The 20,207-nt window shown below is 47.7% G+C and overlaps 1 protein-coding gene across 3 annotated transcripts in view; it reads left to right on the plus strand.

Annotated features, from left to right (window-relative positions):
* RUFY2 (RUN and FYVE domain containing 2) overlaps positions 1–20,207 on the plus strand; it is an 84,979-nt gene that overhangs the window by 31,046 nt on the left and 33,726 nt on the right. For all 3 annotated transcript variants that reach the window (XM_088476129.1, XM_088476132.1, XM_088476134.1), the window contains 4 exons: positions 3,484–3,549; positions 7,064–7,133; positions 9,060–9,161; positions 19,670–19,783. In XM_088476129.1, coding sequence (XP_088332255.1) covers positions 3,484–3,549; positions 7,064–7,133; positions 9,060–9,161; positions 19,670–19,783 — 352 coding nt within the window. The remainder of the gene's footprint in view (positions 1–3,483; positions 3,550–7,063; positions 7,134–9,059; positions 9,162–19,669; positions 19,784–20,207) is intronic.

Consider the following 20,207-nt stretch of genomic DNA (forward strand, 5'->3'; position numbering starts at 1 on the left):
GTGGCGACATGTGCTCTGGGCCACCCATCGACCCGGTTGCGGACACTCAGCGTTTGCGACCGGGTCTGAATTAGGCCCTATGTCAGGAATGCTTAGGTGCCATGGAAGATTTGTGCTTGTGTAAAGAAGACCCTGATTAGAATGGTAGTTGGAAGGTTTTAAAACAATTATACCCCATTTCCACTGCCGCAATAACCCGGGTCATAGCCTGGTCTACCCGGGTTGCGGCTCAGTGGGAAAGGGTCTCTGAAAAATAACCCAGGTCGAGTGACCTGGGAATCCGACCCACCTGGGGAGTACCGGAGTAACGGTCTGGTGTAAACATCATGAGCTGTGTCATGCCTCAAACCAGGCTTGAGTAGTGCTTGGAGATAACATCATCTCCAAGTGTCCACTGTAACGCCAGAAGTCACAGGGTCACAGAAAACCCAGTTCCAGTGTGAACGGCTAAATCCGGGAAATAATCCGGGTCCAGCTGTCGGTGTAAAAGGGGTAAAACCAGGCTCCGACCCGTGCTCACTCTGTGCTCAGGAGCTGATTCAGACCCGCTTGCTAGGATGCGACCGCTCGTAGCTGGCCGATAGTTGCAATCTGCGCATGCGTATGCATCGCAATGCGCATGCGCGAACCAGTGCGAACGCTCGGGAAGTAATCGCTCACTGCGCATAGACAGCCCAGCAGAGTGAGTGACAGGAGAAGGTGTTTGTGGGTGGTGACAGGGGCAGTCCATTAGAAACGGGGGAGTGGAGGTGCGAACGCAGGCGTACCTGAGTGTTTCGACGCCGTTTCAGAGGTGTGTACATAATTAAAAGGCAGCGTCATAGTACACGTCACTTGGTTGTATTTCACACTGAAATGATCGCAGTGCTTGCGGCCAGGTATAGTCAACCTCAAGCGCTGCGATCGCATCCGATGGTGCTCTATGTACCAATGTTTTCAAGCACTTCCAGGAGATGATGTGGGCATCTGCATACACTAAGTGATCGCACGCCAAGACATAGTGGGCGTGCTAATGCCTTGCCGTGCGATAGCCTGCCTTGCTGGGCGTGCGCTGGATTTGCATACGCAGGGTGCGAGCAAACGCATCTAGCGAGCGGGTCTGAATGAGCTCCTCAGTGTTATGGGTTGGAGCCGGGTTTTTGGTGGAAAAAGTGTGTTACAGAAATCATTGTGGTAAATTCAACTTAACAGATGCAACCCAGTCTATCTGATTTATTGGTTTCCATCAAAGTGGTGGAAGTTGACTGAGATCAACTGGAATGGGCACAGGTGCACAGTGGTTAGTATTGTTGTCTCACAGTGGTTAGTTCACTAGTTTGGTATCCTGATCAGGGCCCTATCTGTGTGCAGTTTGTATGTTCTAAACATGTTTGCGTGAGCTTCCTTCCACACTCCAAAATATTCCGGTAGAAATGCCATCTGAAGCCTGGTATTAGGGTAGCGCTATATAGCAAAATAAAAAAAAATTACAATTATAGGATATTCCTAAATATTTAAGGGCCTGATTCAGCAGCTATAGCAATTGCGATCACCGCTGCCAAATCGCACGAAACATTGCTGCAAAAATATGCTAATGCTTGCCAAAGCTCAGGCGGCATAATTACACCCACTACTGCTATCTCATATCCATCCACTGTCACTTTTCTGCGTGAACATCGGGGCCATTGACGCACATCAACCACTCACACAGCATTTACAGCAGACCCTGCAAGTCTCCTCGCACGCAGTGGGCTCTTAAGCTGCGTATGCAATAGCAGTGGCTAATCAGTGTGTGTACTGTCATTATTTTAATATTTCCTTTACGAGCGGACTATAGGTACCCGTGAGCCCTTAATGCCCGGGGTTGGGTGCTCCAAGTGCCAGCATGCGGGACAGGCTTGCTGGGACCTATAGAAAGGACAACTTTAGTTAAAATCTATTCTTGACATAAAACAACCCCGCAACCACCGTCCAGGGGTGCGGGGGATAGCCCCGGGCTTCAGCCCATGCCTGCGGTATACTCGAGAGGGGGACACCTTTATTGGGAGGGTCCCCACTTAACGAGGAATCCCGGCCAGGGCTGACTAGTTGGGGATAATATTGGGTATATGTGTTCTGCGCTCTTGATATGAATATAAACTGCTCAGTATAGGTAATTTAAATTATAAAAGGAGAAGTAAGCGCTAATAGAGAAAGCATCAAAGAGGTGATAAAAAAAAATAGAGCATATAAGAAAAAAATAGTAGTAAATAATTAAAGTAATAAGAATAAATAAGGGAAAATTAAAGAAAAAATGGAAACAAAAAATAAAAATAAGTATAAATATAAATAATAAGGATTGTAATGTTTAAAAGCCCTTCTGGGATATGGTGTTTGTGAGCAGTATCACTAAGTCTTTGATGGAAGATATCCGTGGATTGAGATGTTCCAGACTAGCCCTTACTGGCCGTACCTTAGACTTGCTTGTAGTATCTCCGGTTGGTGTGTATTAGTCGCCTGGGATCAAGTCTCTGGGGACTTTCCCGAGTCTGTGAATACCATATGTCTTCTCCGTGGCGCTGATTAGTGACGTCAGACACTCAGTGCCGGTCACGATGTTGTTTTCCAAACTTCTTTAAAGTGCTGCTCTGTGTGCTCCAATGCGTTTCAAACCTTTGCAGGTTCTTTATCAAGAATGAGTCTGTTTGTCATTTGACTGCTTTATATACTAATAGTTGGTGATAATGCTTTGGCCAGGGTGACCCCTTCAAGTGTGTCCCCTGGCTGTGGCATCACCGCCCTGCTAGTTAAACCCAGTGCTGGTTCTTAAATACGGGGGACCCCTACGCAATTTTTTTCCCCCATATTTCTAGGACCAGGGCCGGCTCAAACACCGCAGTCGAAGACCCCTACACAATTGTATACCCATATTTTGAGGACCAGGGCTGGCTAATACGGGGGTCCCTACAAAAAATGTTTTCCCATGCTTCTGTTAAACACGATGCTGACAGACACGATTCTTAGTAAATTTGTGAGTTTGTTTTAAACAAACTCACTTGTGTCCATGCGATGCCCAGCGTGTTTTATACTCAGAGAGAGACTATTCTTAGTAAATGTACTCCTATGACTGCTTGTTATAAGGCTAGGCTTAATAGAAAGGTCTGGCTCTGAGATGGCACTCTTGTTATTCTACCAACTATTACATTTTGTAAACATATGTTATAAATATTGAAAAAAAAAATTACCATGAGCCTAGGTTAGACAATTCATTTCCATGTATTTATTTGATGCAAACGCAAGGCACTGGGCATTGGAACCATGGAGAGCCAAAGCTGGGGGGAATGGTGGGTAAATGGGGCAACACAGTAAAATGCCTTATGATGGCAACAAATGGTAAATCCAGGCCTGCTTCCCATGATCACTTACAAATGTGCCGTACTGATCTCTCTGCATGCTATGACACATGCTTCGAGTCACATCTGTCTGTATTGTTACAATGTCCAATAACATTTCTTTCTATGTTAGAAACGTGCACATCTCTGCAATACTCGACCAGAAGAATTATGTTGAGGAACTAAATAGACAACTCAAGTAAGTTAGGACCACGAACTGTCTGACAGAAACAATGTTACGGGAGTGGTACACCTTTGTACAACCCCTTTTAAGACCCACAGCACTATCACACTGCAGCCTTCCAGTATCAGCGATGACAACTGGGATATGACACTGCTGTCAATGCTGGCTGCATGAACTGAGTAGAGGATTCAAGCTATCACAAAGTATGTCAGTAGTGAACACAGTTGAATGGGCAGTAAATGCAGCGATACATTCAGGAGCCATAATTATATCACACAGCAGCAGTAACTACTTGACTTGCGAATCAGACTGGGAACATTGGTCTGACAACTTTCTTCTCACTGCCAAAGCCACTGCACCCATAGGTAATTCCATACGTGTGGGGGAGGCATGCCTAACCAGCAGGGGTGCACCATGGCTTTCTCATTGAATGTTTGAGTCCTCAAGTTGTTTTCTCTGTTCTGTTACCTTGTTGCTGCAATATATTTTACTTTCCCCAATAAGAATAAATGGGGCACCAGATATTCATGAGAATGCAAACTGTAAATTCAGTAGCAGCCAGTGTCGTCATTGATGGCCAAAGCAGACACATTGTGGGCAAAATGTATATTCATAATAAGTCACTAGAAACTAATAATATCACTGATGGCCAGAAGCAGCTATGTTGTGGGCAAATTGTACATCAATTATTAATTCACTAGCAACCAGTGATATATGTGATGCTGCATTTTCATGAAGACTGGTTTAGTCCACAAATTAGCTTTCTCCATTGTCTCTAGGCAACAAGTACAAATTTACTTTGTATAAACTATATTGTTTAAACAACATGTAAAGGTTATTCAACAAAGAACAAATAGAAAAATGATGCAGAAAACAATTTCTTGATCTTTGTGAGAATAGGATGTTCTCCAGCAGTCATTTGTAGTTTGTCCAAAAGCTATGTCTTATAAAAATCCAAAGATTTCCCAAGTACCCAAATGCAAATACACAAAAACATTAAGATCTTTAATCAGTATATTATTATCGCCGATTTATAAATACAGTTAAAACAACCCCTTCTTATATATAGATATATGTTGCCTTTAGAACAGCATAGGTCCTTCTTTTGGGGCCTGTGATTTAGCTAATGCTTGACCTACAGATAAAATACCTGTCAGACCGACAGGCGTTTTCTCTGACAGCCTGATATCATGGCCATACACTGGGAGATAACTTACAGTATGGGCCACGGTATCTGCGCTCCTTCCCAGGGGAGGAGACATTTCCCTGTTCCTTTCTTTGTGAAGGAACAGGGGAAATGTCCGTTGGTTGGCCGCCTCTGGGCATACACTGCCCGATTCGTCCGACATTCACTAATGCCGCATAACCACTAGACGATATAATGAACGATAACGATATCGTTCAAACGTTCATTATAATGTGCAGTGGACATTGAGCCCACACTGAATGATATATAGTTCAGTGCAGACACCCTCCCTCATCCCCGAATCTGCACAATCTGATGATATCGTCAGGTTGGACAGCAAGTTCGGGTGAAGAGCGATGTCGTAAACTACCAGCGGGAGCGCGCATCACTGGTCGTTGACGGCATATCCACTGCACGATATAATGAATGATTGAACGATATCATTATCGATCATTATATCGTCTAGTGGATACGTGGCGTTACAAAATATCGCCTCGGATCTTCTGGCATGCCTGACTGATCAATATTTTCACATTGGTTGTCAGCCAGATATTTGTATAGTTTATGCCCAACATTAGTGACATAGGCGCGTAATCTATTTGAGGCGAAAAGTCGTTTTCGCGTGTTTTTGGTGGAAACTTTTCGCAGATGACATCATTTTCGCCTGTTTTGATTTTACTCCGTATTCAATTTGGAAGACTTTCCGCCTAGGCGGAAAGTCAATGCAATGTAATAGGCAGAAAAGTTTTGCCTATGAATAGCAGGCAGAAAAAAGTGCAGAATTGGGGTTTTGGGGTGCAACGTTGCGGGAACCCCCCCATGCAGCCTTCAGACAGTCCCCCAAAGGTAAACTGTGTCAAAATAAATTTAAAAAAAAACAAAACACTTAAATACACTTGACTTTGGGGGCAAAAAAAAGTTAAAAACTAGCGAACTTGACTCTCGGGGGGTCCCCAAGTATGCCCAGGTGTTTTTTTCATTGCAGGTGCTTGCGGAAGGTGGATTTTTCATGATTTTTTCAACTTAATTTTAGCAACTATAAAATATGCTGGCCCCCATTTTCAAGTACCACAAATTTGCTGGGATAAGTTATTTTCTGCAAAAAAACCCTCCTGAATACTATTCTGCACCATGTATACAAAAACGCTATTTAGCAGCTATTGGGCCCGTTTAAAAACACCAAATACCTTCAGCAAGCCAAATTGGGGGTAACCATAGCTAACCCCCATGTCAGAGCATCTTTTGTGGGGTGTCAGGCTGATTTCCCCTCTATCTGGCAGTACTTTCCGCTTGTTTAAGTTTCGCCGGGACCCGTTTTCGCCTACTTTCAAATTGAATACGGCTACACGCGCGCGATACTTTTCCGCCTGCAAAACACGCGATGTAGGCGAAAAGTCTGGGAGGCGAAAAAGTATCGCGGGTCCGCTCAAATTGAATACGGCTCTTAGTAGGAGATTTATCAAAGCTTGGAGAGATAAAGTGGAGAGTTCAAACACAGCCTGTAATATGTCAGTTAGAAGCGATTGGTTGGTACTTTCTCTCTCTGCTTTATCTCTCTCAAAGCTTTGATAAATTCTCCCCATAATCTTTATTTTATTATGGGAAAATTGGCAACATTGTGGTTGGCATTGTGGCAACATGGGTTCTGCTTTCTTTACATGTTTGTGCTTTAGATATTAACTTGGTCTTACTTTTCCCTTACTAGACACTTTCCAAAATACGTATTATATTTTGGGGAAGTGGTGTAGTAATGAGGTTTGAGTGCCTCTCACTCACAGATTGCAAATTAGTTCATACATATGCCTTCACCCATCGCAATATAGCATGAGTTTTGTATATCTCAAATTATAGTGCTAGAGAAAGACAGCATTAAATAAAATGTAAATGGCAGCAATTATTGAATACATAGGGGCTGATTCAGCATTCACGATCCACGTATGCAAGCCGGCCGGCCTGCGTAAGCTGAGGCTTACTTAGGTGGCCGGCGATGGTGATTCCAGCTTGCGACCTCGGTTGCAGTCCTGTCATCACAAATGCAGCAGGGGAATCAGACACCTCTTGCTGCATTTGCATATTAGCAAGGACGGAATTGCAAAGGTGCTTGTGTGCAGCTTTGCAATTCCACCCTAAGCCCAATCACCACCATAGATTGATATATGACTAAGGTATAAGTGGAGCCTCCGATGGGGAACACTGAGCTGCATTTGTACAAGACATGTTTGATAATTCCACAACCTCTTTCACAGTTTAAACTTAATTTGGATGACCACAGCCTCTATCTGTATCGGACAAGCGTGTAGTATTATAACAGAGTGTGACGTGATATTTCTTGCTTGCTTGTAGTGGCACTGTGAGTAGTCTTCATACAAGAATTGATACGCTGGAGAAGTCAAACACGAAGCTTATTGAAGAGGTACTGCTTGAAAACCAATATGTGAAAACCTCTTTTAAACCAGACATGTGGCCCAAAATGCTGAGGGGTCAATGGATATGATCACTGTTGGTAATTAAGAAAATGAGGTTGTAAGATGACCACTACCAGCCAGTGTGTGCAGTCAACTATCCACCACACTAATGGGCTGCAGTAAGGCCAGAGGTGATCGGCTGCTCTTCTCCACAGCTTAAAGGTCATATCTTGTACAGTTTGGCTAACCAGGCATTTAGCCAAATTGAACAATGATCACTCGGCTTCTGAACATTGTTGACATTATGCTTGTCAAAACTATGGTGTCTAGACAATGAATATCGACCTGAATGTCAACATCACATCCCAAACCCTGTTTACAGAGCTATACAAACACATATTATTTGAAGGTTTGCATACACAGAACTAGCCTGCTGCTAACTAGCCTAAAATATCTATTGTCGAAATTTTCTGTGTCGACATTTCATGTGTCAGCATTTTTAATGAGTTGACATTTTGAAGGTGACATTTTAACCATGTTGATATGGTATCGACCATTTGACTGTCAACTTTGCGGTTGTTGACATAATGACTACATATCATAAACACAGGAAATATTTCCTAACATTGGCGATTAAGGATAACAAGTTTTTTTTCTGAGGCAGTTTTTTTCCCCTTAAGTTAATTGAGATTAATGAATCCTTCTAAACTGCCCCCACCATTAAACCAAGTATGGATTCCCTTTCCCCATTGCCTGAAGCTGGGAGCCATATGGTGCTGTGAGATTGCACAGTCATCTGCAGCAGAGCTGGATAGAAGTGCTTCATTTACCTGCATTGAAGAGGACTGTAATGTATTATGTTCTTTTCTGTTCCAGACTGGCAAAAGGATAGAGGGCATGATACGGAGATGTACGCTATGTCCATGTTTTCGCAATTGGAGCATTTTTTTGCGCATGCGTTAACATTACTGTAGTCACACGCTGCAAGTATGTAATTGCAGTGTGATTGCCAGGCAAGAAGCATTTGGGGGTGGCAACGGGGAGTGTCGGCAAAAAACACAGCCGGCGTGTCACATCGTGTGCCTGCAATCTCGTACGCCGGTAACATGGCTCTGGCGCCTCAGTTACAGCAGCCATTCTGAGTGACCATAGACTTACCCAAGGAGTCGGTGTTTGCCTGATCTGCGCCTAATGTTGTGTATCTGTACGCAGTTGCGAACGGCTGTCTCAGTACAAGTCCCAGCCGCTGCTGCATTAACATATTTACACACATCCATAGCTGCTAAAGATGAATAAGCTGTGTGAGCATTAGAGTACAAATGTATATCAGGCCCAGGGTTCCTGGATAGGTAATGGAGTGGCCGGTCCTGCCGAAAGACTTACAGTTTGATGAGAATTGGGGTGAGCAGTCAGAACTATACAACTGATGGCTGTAATATGCAACCACTGTAAAACCCTTTCATAATGAGTCATGTGGCATTTGTAGGTGTGGCCTATACATTGAGTACAGCTGAATAGGCCAAGCCTATCCTTTAGTGGTTCATAACTTTGGTAATGTGTATGTGAGCACTGTTATTGTAATTTGCTCACTAATTAAGATTATTAAATATGGATGGGCCACAGTAAAAAAATGTATAGGTCTACTTCCAAGTAGTGTTTAAATGAAAACAGTAGCACCAGTTTACTCATTTTTTACATAATTGACTTATTTCTAGATAATTAATATGGGCCTCAGTACAGCAAATGCCTGCCCTATAACTGATATTTATAATGTGTAGAGGAGGAGTCCTCTTCTATTGGGAGAATGGTAGTGAGGAACCATGAACGAACCATGAACAGGGACACACCTTTATTTGGTCCATTTGTTTTATTAAATCCTGTGTGTTTATTTGTGTTGCAGCAGGTAAAGTATAATATCATTGTTTGTATTTCAGTTAGCTATAGCTAAGAACAATATTATCAAACTCCAAGAAGAAAATCATCAGTTAAGGAATGAAAATGCCATGATTTTCCTGAGAGCTCATCAACAGCTAGAGGTACATAATTCACTCCAAGTAACAAATTGGGGAATTTTATGTATTAATGTGTAACATTGCACATGTGATGCGCCTGTCCCTGTTACGCTGATGCACCTGTCCCTGTTACGCTGGTGCGCATGTCCATGTTTCGCTGGTGCGCATGTCCATGTTACGCTGATGCAATGTGTATGTTAAACTGATACGCATGTCCATGTTACAGTGATACACATGTCCATGTTACTTGCGTATCATGTATACATACACATTGTAACATGGACGTTCTTATCAGTGTAACGTGGACATGCGTATCGATGTAACGTGGACATGTGTATCATTGTAGTAGGGACAGGTGCATCAGTGTGACATGGATGTTCTTATCAGTGTAACCCGGACATGTGCATCAGTGTAAATGGACTTGTGTATCAGTGTAACATGGACATGTGTATCATTGTAACAAGGACATGTGCATCAGTGTGACATGGATGTTCTTATCAGTGTAAATGGACATGTGTGTCAGTGTAACAGGGACATGCGTATCAGTGTAACAGGGACATGCGTGTAACGTGGACATTCATATCAGTGTAACAGGGATATGCGTGTAACATGGACTGTGTATTAGTGTAACGTGGACATGCGTATCAGTGTAACAGGGACATGCGTATCGGTGTAACAGGCACATGCGTATCGGTGTAACAGGCACATGCGTATCGGTGTAACAGGGACATGCGTGTAACATGGACATGTGTATCAGTGTAATGTGGACAAGCGTATCAGTGTAACAGGGACATGTGTATCAGTGTAACATGGACTGTGTATTAGTGTAACGTGGACATGCGTATGGGACATGCATATCATTGTAACAGGGACATGTGTATCATTGTAACAGAGACGTATATCATTGTAACATGGACATGTGTCAGTATAACGTGGACATGCATGTAACATGGACTGTGTATCAGTGTAACATGGACATGCGTATCGGTGTAACAGGGACATGCGTGTAACATGGACATGCGTATCAGTGTAACGTGGACATGCGTATCAGTGTAACAGGGACATGTGTATCAGTGTAACAGGGGTATGCGTGTAACATGGACTGTGTATTAGTGTAACGTGGACATGCGTATGGGACATGCATATCATTGTAATAGGGACATGTGTATCATTGTAACAGAGACGTGTATCATTGTAACATGGACATGTGCGTCAGTGTGCATGGACATGTCAGTATAACGTGGACATGCGTGTAACATGGACTGTGTATCAGTGTAACATGGACATGCGTATAAGTGTAACATGGACATACACTCTTGGACTCTCCGGGAACTTGCTGACAAAGCCTTCCTCCAGCTCAGGAGGGTGCCCAGGTCATCCTTCTACTCCTGAGTCCTTTCCCCATGGTACATTGGGCCTGATTCAGAGCGACGCTATTTGCGCTCGCTCGTTCAGAAAAAGGGGCCGGCTATTTAAATTGAGCGCTCGCTCTTTGCGGTCTGTTGACGCCTCTATGTATCAGCGAGCGAACGAAACATGCGCTCGCTATTTTGTAAAGATGCCCCCTGGCCGCTCGCATCATACGTCATCTCCGCTATTTATTAATTAATCGAGTACATCGAAAGGCGTCTGAACTACTCGCAGTGCTTGTGGTAGGATTTTACTACCGCAATCATGCGACAACCAAGTGACGTGGTCGATGACGCCGCTTAGTTAATTAAGCACACCCTTAAAACGCCCGTTTTGACCGTTTGGCACGCCTGCGTTTGGATCTCCACTCCCCGTTTTCAAGCACCTTCCCCTGTTACCACCCACAAACACCTCATCCTGTCACTCAAATTAGCAGGCACTCGCTATGTGGCGAGCGCTCGATTTCCGATCGCACTGACTGGTTGGCGCATGCGCATTATGACCCATACGCATGTGCAGATGTGCGAACATCGCTCGGAGCGAACGAGCGGCCGCTTATGAGCGGCTCTGAATCAGGCCCATTGTCCAAATCCTCTTCCACCTTCTTTTAGTCCTCATCGGGATCTCTTCAGTGCACCTCCTGCCGAGGCTAGTCTGCGGTCACACTGCTGTCATGTCACCAGTGCTATGTATGATACTATACAGCCACCATAACCAGCAATGAGATGAGACAGACCAAGCTGTCACTGTGAGCGTGTGTAATACGATGTACCTGGTGCTCCAGTACACTGACGGTTTCATACACCTCTAAATAGTGGAAGGACTGCATTGTGTGCTGAGAGTTGCTAGGCCCTAGTTAAGCCATCACACTAGCACTGCGGCTCCAGCTGTCCCACCAACTTTATGATTGGCAGTCAATATGCATTGTGTATAAAGATAACCAATGGCAGTGCTGCACTGCGGCGTGACGCATCTCGCATCAGCTAATGGTGCCTACCGGCCCCCTTAAGACCACCTGCCCGCCTTGTTGTTAATCCAGCTCTGTGCATTACGGCAAAATAACTTACCAGCCGAAATAATTTAATTTGGAACATGACTGCAGCTCCTGGCCATGGCACCCCTATAAGTGCATAACCCTGCTGATTTTTCCATCGTTGTGGGGGTACATAAAGTCCATGAAGGGCTGCAAATGGTCATCAAGCAATGCAACGTAACAGTTACTGATTAATGACACGTTCAGGCGGACCCAACCCATGCCACATAAACACACCCCACACAATTATGGAACCACCACAAGCCTGCACAGTGCCTTGTTGACAACTGGGGTCCATGGCCTCATGGGATCTGCACCAACCCCATCATCAGTCCATAACATAGGGAACAGTGACTCATTGGACCACACCACATTTTGCCAGTCCTCCAGGGTCCAATTAGTGATGCGCTCTACGACGGTCTTTTTGTACTGTGATCTATGCTATTTACGTAAATAGTATAGATCACAGTACACCAAGACCGTCCTAGAGCGCACCACTTTCTGTCTTCAATAAAGGTATTGTAAAGAGGTTGGGATACCTCTATTAGTGGAGCAGCTAGGGACATCTCCACAGAGGGCCAAGAGCGCTGTATTCCTTATCTTTTGTTATATCCAATTAGTGATGGAACAAGCCCAGGTGAGGCGATGTGTCCGGTGTCGTAGTGTTAACAGGGGCACTCTGGTGGGTCTTCTGCTCCCTTATCCCATGGAAGCTAAAGAACACTGCACTGACCTGCTGGATATGCATCTTTTACCTCCTGTATTGAATGAGGAGGTGATTTGAGCCAGTGTCGCTTGTGTGTTACTGCAGACAATTATGGCCAGAACCAGCTGGTCTCGACCATTAAGCCCCCGTGGTCATCCACTGCGCCGTCCCCGGTGGGTGGTAATGTTTCCATGAGGTATTCCCGGTACACACGACATCGGAATGTTGAATGTCTGCACAACTTTGAAAATGGAATGTGCCATCCTTCGGGCACGGTCATGCCCCATTCGAACTCTGATCATTCACATCGCCTTGCCATGATCAGCCTAGCCGATGTTCAAACTTACTAACGAGACATCACATTGTAACTGATACAGGTCTGGCGATTTCCAAGATGTCACAGTATGGTGACGTCAGCTACCATTAGGTTTACATACTGCTATCCTATGGGTGCACAAGGGAGCGCCCACAGTGTATTAAATTAACCACAATACATTAAATATTCAATAATCAGAGCCAAATAGACCCATACTTTGTAATAGATATATAAATTCTTATCTCAAAAAGAACAAGCTTTCTAAACTTTGATAGGAGATCTGGTATTGCTGTAGCTAACTAAAAAGAGACTTCTAAGCGTAAAACAAGAAATAATTTTTCTACTTCAGGGTCCATAGGGTATCCACAGGATACCTTGGGGTATAGGTGTGACGTCAGTCGCTGGGCACCATAGAGTTAAGCTTTTCAGCCTCCCAGGATGCACTAGGGTCCCCCTCCTATACCCCGCCCCCGAGCCAAGGCACCTCAGTTTAGTTTGGTGCCCGGCCGGCGTCGGGTGCACCTGTCGGAGTGGGGGCTAGAAGAGCCCCTGAAACTTTCTTCAGTGCAGCTGTGGCTGCACATCTGGATGTACAGCATGGACAGTCAGTCCTGACGTCCATGCTGTCTTCCCTACACCCCCGCCGGTACCAGAACGCCGGTACCGATCCGGGGATGCTGGTGAGCATCTGGGGTCACAGCTAGCGGTGACCCCAGATGTTCCGGACCATGGCCGGATCCAAGGGGGACAAAGGTAAGCAGCGGGGTCCCGCGGTGGGTCCCCGCTGGTCACATGGTCCTAAGTCCCCAGGCAGGGGGCTCCCTGGGGACTGGCTGCAGTGTGGAGCCAGGCGACCAACCTGCGCTTTCCACTACCCCCTGGGACAGCGGACCGCAGCAGAGCGGTAGCGCTGCGGCGTCCCAGGGGTTAAATGCATGCCAGGGGAGCGCGCCTTCCCTGTCTCACAGCCGGCGCCTCCCCCGCTGCACACAGCCCTCTCTGCATGCTGCCGACTGGTCCTGTGGCAGCGCTCCTCCCCCAGGCCAGCCTCCTCTCTGCTCCTCAGCGGCCATCTTCTCCAGAACGCATGGTGAACGCTGCTGGAAGCGCTGGACGGAAGCATCGTGGTCTGGGTCCCCCCGCATACCTCTCCTCCGCTGTGGCTCAGGTCTGTATGCAGCGCTGTGTCCTACCAGGCCCTGTGTCTGTGTAGTTGAGTGATCAGCGCTGTTAGTGCAGGAATTGTTATTTCTCTGCATTGTATGTGACTGTGCTAGCGCTGCCTGTAACTTTTCTTCTCTAAACTGTCAGCTTTATTACTGTCCCTGTTCTTTCTGCTAAAGCCCTTGCGGTGCGGTGTTGCAGGGTGGTCTCTCGCCTATTTAATACTAAATTGGTGAGAGAGGTCACATACGTGGTGCCATCATGTCTGAAAGTGATTTTCCCCTCCGGCTACAGTGTACCACGTGCAAAGTACCGTTAGCGGAGGGGGAGGGTAGCGCGGAGGGCCTTTGCCGGCAGTGTTTGTCCATGGCGCGGCCTATTGCGGTTACAGCACCGGTACAGGAGCCGCCCTGGGCTTGTTTCGCTCAGGCGTTAACAGCTTTAGTGGGCCAGTTAGCTCCGCAGCCCGCGTTTACTCCGATGGGTTTGTCCCAGCAGTCTGTGGTGTCGTCACCCATGCAGGGGTTCCCACGACAATTGGTGGTACCCCACAGTCTCCCTATTTCCCCGCTCCTGGGTTCTCAGGAGCCAGCGTGGGTTAACTCCCTGACGCGTTCTGTACAGCACTTGTCGGATGTGTTGCAAGGGGAGTCTGTGATGCGGCCTCATAAAAGGCCGGTGGCGTCTCTGTCCGCTCCTTATGAGGATGACGAAGGGACGTCTGATGATGGGGAGATTCTGGATCCTTACAATCAGGAACTTCTCCATACTAAGGACGCTGATGCTAAGTCCAAAGTATATATTCCTGGACTTATTCGGGCGGTCCGCACAGCCTTGGTGATTGAGGACGAAGTTCCCCCAGCGGCTAAATCTAAGTATGCCTTTTTCAAAGATGTGAAGGGCGATGCCACAGTCTTTCCTCTTTCGGGTCAGTTGGTGGACCATTTAGAGGAGGCGTGGAAACAACCTGGCAAAAGATACCAGCCACAGAAACGCCTGGCGGTGGCTTATCCGTTCGCGGATAATTATTTTGCTAAGTGGGAATCCCCTCCACAGGTGGATTCTCACGTGACCCGTCTTGTCCGTAGTGCCACATTGCCGATGCCATCCATGTCCTCCCTTAAGGATGCTACGGACCGCAAGGTAGAAATCTGCCTGAAGTCCGCTTATTCCCTTGCAGGGGGGGCAGCACGGCCGGCTATGGCCATTTGCTGGGTTGCCAGAGTGATGGAGCACTGGGCGGATTCATTAGAGGCTTCTTTTGAATCCGACTGTCCGGCCGAACAGGCGGAGTTGATTGGCAATCTCCGTGATTCGGCCACCTACATCAACGAGGCGGCTCTAGACATTAGTACTCTGGTGTCTAGAATTTCTTCAGCAGCGGTAGCTGCTCGTCGCACCTTGTGGCTGCGATCCTGGAAGGCGGACGCAGATTCTAAGAAAGGTCTGGAAGCGTTGCCGTTTACCGGAGAAGTTCTCTTCGGTCCGGATCTGGATAAGATTGTGGCCACGCTGGCGGCAGCCAAATCTGCTTGCCTCCCGTTGGCCGCTGCTCCTTCTGGTTCGGGACCATCGTCCTTTCGGTCATCTAGGGCCCAGGGCAGGCCCAAACCACAGTCGTTTCCTCGACAGGCTGGCCCTAAGAAATCGGTCAAGCCCCGGAAGCAGGCATGGAGTACCAGACGTCCGGCCACCAGGCCAGATGACAAGCCTGCGGCCTGACGGTCCGGGCCTCCCTTTGGGGGATCCCAGGGTGGGAGGCCGCCTGCTACAGTTCGCCCAGTGTTGGTCGACCACTACGACAGACACTTGGGTCTGGAGGTGGTTTCCCACGGATACGCCCTCTCCTTCCGGCACAGACCCCCGGCTCTCTTCTTCACCACGGGTCTACCATCAGACCGGAACAAGGCTACGGAGCTGCGGAAGGTATTGCACACTATGCTCCAGGCTGGAGTTATAGTGCCTGTTCCATTCTTCCAGAGGGGCCAGGGTTTCTATTCAAATCTATTTTTGGTACAGAAACCCAATGGGTCATATCGTCCAATTCTCAACCTCAAAGCACTCAACAAGTCTTTGCGGGTCCCGAAGTTTCGGATGGAGACCCTACGGTCCATTATTCTGGCGCTGGAACCTGGGGACTACATGGTGTCATTGGACATACAGGACGCTTACCTGCATGTCCCTATTCATTTGCGCCATCAACAGTTCCTCAGGTTTGCAATCCGCAGCGACCACTTCCAGTTTCGGGCGTTACCTTTTGGCCTGGCAACAGCACCACGTGTTTTCACCAAGGTGATGGCGGTCATGGCGGCTTCTCTGCGGCTGCAGGGAGTCCGCATGTTGCCGTATTTGGACGACCTGTTATTGGTGGCAGGATCTCCAGAGCTCCTGTTACGCCACTTGGACCTGACCATTGCACTGCTGCAACGGCACGGCTGGCTAATCAACTGGCAGAAGTCCACTCTAATCCCGTCTCGGAGGATTCTGCATCTTGGAGCCTTATTGGACTCGGGACAGCAAAGGATCTTCGTGACGGAGGACAAGATCTCTGCTTTACAGTCAAGGGTGCGCAGTTGCCTGCACAGCCGCCGGGTGTCCTTACACTCGGCGATGAGGTTACTGGGCTCCATGGTGTCGGTGTTCGACATGGTGGAATACGCCCAGTTTCACTCCAGACCTCTGCAGCACCTGATCCTGTCCAAGTGGAACGGGCTGCCTCAGTCTCTGAAGTCCCAGACGATTGTGCTCACCCAGGAGGTTCGCCTGTCCCTTGCGTGGTGGTTACAGACGACCCACCTCAACAAGGGACGTCCGTTCTGGGTTCCAAATTGGGTCCTGTTGACAACGGACGCCAGTCTTCGGGGCTGGGGAGCAGTTTCGGGTCCGCACTTGTTCCAGGGCAGGTGGACGCCGACAGAAGCGGAGCTTCCAATAAATATCTTGGAACTCTGTGCGGTCTTCAATGCTCTCCAGCAGGCACAGCGGTTTCTCCAGGGTCGCCCGGTGCAGGTCCAGTCGGACAACGCTACCACCGTGGCCTACATAAACAGGCAGGGAGGAACTCGCAGTCGGGCGGCTCTCGTAGAGGTCTCTCGGATCCTGGTTTGGGCGGAGCGCAATCTTCCGGCCATATCAGCGGTCTTCATCCCGGGAGTGCTAAATTGGGAGGCGGACTTTCTAAGTCGCCAGGACGTTCATCCGGGGCAATGGTCCCTGCACCCGGACGTTTTTCAACTACTGGTGGACAGGTGGGGTCTTCCAGAAATCGACCTCATGGCGTCCCGGCACAACAACAAGTTGCCGGTGTACGGGTCTCGCACAAGAGACGAAGGGGCGTCTCTGGTGGATGCTCTGTCCGTCCGGTGGACGTTCCGGTTCGCATACCTGTTCCCTCCGGTCTCCCTTCTTCCACAGGTAATCCGGAAATTCAAACAGGAAGGAGGGACGCTCCTGTTGATAGCTCCCTCGTGGCCCAGACGGCACTGGTTCTCAGACCTTCAGGGTCTGTCCGTGGACAGTCCTCTGCGGTTGCCGCTACAATCGGACCTTCTGTCTCAGGGTCCTTGTCTTCACCCGGACCTGACTCGGCTGTCTTTGACGGCGTGGCTGTTGAGACGGCCATGCTGAGGTCCCGGGGGTTTTCCAGCTCTGTGGTGCGTACCATGTTACGAGCTCGGAAACAGTCTTCCGCGAGGATATACCATCGCGTGTGGCATACGTTCTTCCAGTGGTGTCGACCGAGAGGTTATGCACCGCGGGAGTTTCGTCTGTCTCGGATTCTCGCCTTCCTACAAGCGGGACTAGATCATGGGCTTCGCCTTGCTTCTTTGAAGATACAGGTTTCGGCCCTATCTGTCTGGTTTCACCGTAGGATTGCTACAATCCCGGATGTGCGCACCTTTATGCAGGGTGTTCTCCGCATTCAGCCGCCCTTTGTTCCACCTGTGGCGCCTTGGGATTTGGCTGTGGTCCTGAGGGCTCTCCAAGGACCGCCGTTTGAACCACTGGGCTCAGTGGATCTTAAATGGCTAACAGCTAAGACTGTTTTCCTTCTGGCCATTGCTTCGGCCAGACGTGTTTCTGAGTTAGGGGCTCTTTCTTGTAGACCCCCTTTCTTGGTTTTTCATGGGAACAGGGCAGTGCTCCGCACTCGGCCCGAGTTTCTTCCCAAAGTTGTTTCCCAGTTTCATGTTAACGAGGAAATAGTTGTTCCGGCCTTTAACTCACCGGGTCTTTCCGTGGGTGAGGCCTCTTTGGATGTTGTGCGGGCCTTAAGGACTTATGTTGACCGCACTTCTTCGTTTAGGAAGTCGGACGCTTTGTTTGTCCTCTATGGCTTCCGTAAAAAGGGTTGACCTGCTTCAAAGCAAACTTTGGCAGCCTGGATCCGTATGGCTATTTCTGAAGCTTATCTTCATGAAGGCCTACCGGTCCCTCCTTCTCTGAAGGCTCATTCCACTAGGTCTGTGGGTCCTTCGTGGGCAGCTCGACGTGGTGCCTCGGCAGTTCAGATCTGCAAGGCTGCTACGTGGTCCTCTGTCCATACCTTCGTGAGGTATTACAGGTTTGACACCTTCGCCTCTCAGGATGCTTCCTTCGGGCGGCGGATTCTCCTTTCTGCACAGGAGCGTCCCCACCCTTAAAGGATACTGCTTTGGGACATCCCCAAGGTATCCTGTGGATACCCTATGGACCCTGAAGTAGAAAATATGAGATATGGTAAGAACTTACCCTTGTTATCTCTATTTCTACAAAGTCCATAGGGTTCCACAGGACTCCCGCCCTGTCGCACCTGTGCTGCAGATGGGCGTTGCTCTGGTCACCGGTTTTCCGTCTCCCTCTGGTGAGAATGTGATTCTTGTATGTGTCCAGATCTTTGTTCTCTCTCTTCCTTCTCCTCCTCCGGCCTATGGCTTGATAACTAACTGAGGTGCCTTGGCTCGGGGGCGGGGTATAGGAGGGGGACCCTAGTGCATCCTGGGAGGCTGAAAAGCTTAACTCTATGGTGCCCAGCGACTGACGTCACACCTATACCCCAAGGTATCCTGTGGAACCCTATGGACTTCGTAGAAATAGAGATAACAAGGGTAAGTTCTTACCATATCTCATATTATTTATTTTTAACATAATTAAAATGTGCTCACATGTAACAGGCTTATCTCAAACATAGGTCGACAGGGTTCCGGACACAGGGCCAAGTTCAGACCCGCTCGTTAAGATGCGTTCGCTCGTAGCCTGCCGATATTTGCAATCTGCGCATACGTATAAGGCGCAATGCGCGTGCGCGAAAAAGTCCATCCAATCGCGAAGTTATCGCCCCTTGTACACAGACTCCTCGCTAGAATAAGTGACAGGATGAGCCATTTGTGGGTGGCGACGGGGTGGTCGATGGAAATGGTGGTGCGAACGCAGGCGTGTCTGTGCGTCAACGCCGTTTCAGAGGCGTGCATAATTAAGACGCAGCATCATAATACACGTCACATGGCTGAATTACAGACTAAAGCACATGCAGTGCTTCCGGTAGGGTATGGTCAGCCACAAGTGCTGCGTATGGGTCCGATGTTACTCGATATTACCGATTGTTCAATACACTTCCTTGAAATGACGTGTATTTCTAAGGGAAAGTGGGCATCTTAAGACAGGCTGGTGGCATCTAAATACACACCGCGATCGCACGCCAAGACATAGTGGGCGTGCTAATGCCTTGCCGTGCGATCGCGGGATCTGCATAATTTGGTAGCTGACAGCTGTGAGCGAACGCATCTAGCGAGCGGGTCTGAATTGGGCCCACAGCTCGAATGTAACTCCAAACTGATCACACACAAGGGAGGCCACCCTACATGTTGCGTCTAACAGGGGTGTATATGTGTGCATATAACTACATTTATATGGTTTATACACAGGCCTCAAAGGCTGGCATTGAAGCTGAGCACATGTACAGACATCATTCAAGACACGGACTGAGTGAAGTCTTTACTGATATATGTACTCATCATGAAGATCTGCATATGAGACAGGTGGGTCTAGGATAGCGTAGTGTACCACACAATCACAGCCTGTGTTACTGCTCTGGTTCTAGCATAATAATAACATACAACCAGTAAAAAAAAGAACAGACAGTTCTTCAGCAGTGGCTCAGCATACATTGCAAGGCAAGTTCTGCAGTGACTGTGCCATCATTGTTGACTGTAAGCAATAAAGTATACATTCTGATTTCAGCTTAATTTCATTTCTTGGCTTTTATTAATTGACTATTAGGTAGCTCATATTATATTGTAAGCCATTGTGAACGTCATTTGTGGCACAGTTTGGGCATAGGAATGAAACAAAATCTGAATTATGCGCAACACTGGTGATGCTTTAATTGATTTGTATTATGAAATGGCAGTACATCATCACAGGAAAACATTGTGAAGATGTAATGACTATCTTGAAAAACAC

This window comes from Taudactylus pleione, unplaced genomic scaffold (genome assembly GCF_031769625.1).
Source record: "Taudactylus pleione unplaced genomic scaffold, aTauple2 ptg000016l, whole genome shotgun sequence".
NCBI lineage: Eukaryota > Metazoa > Chordata > Amphibia > Anura > Myobatrachidae > Taudactylus > Taudactylus pleione.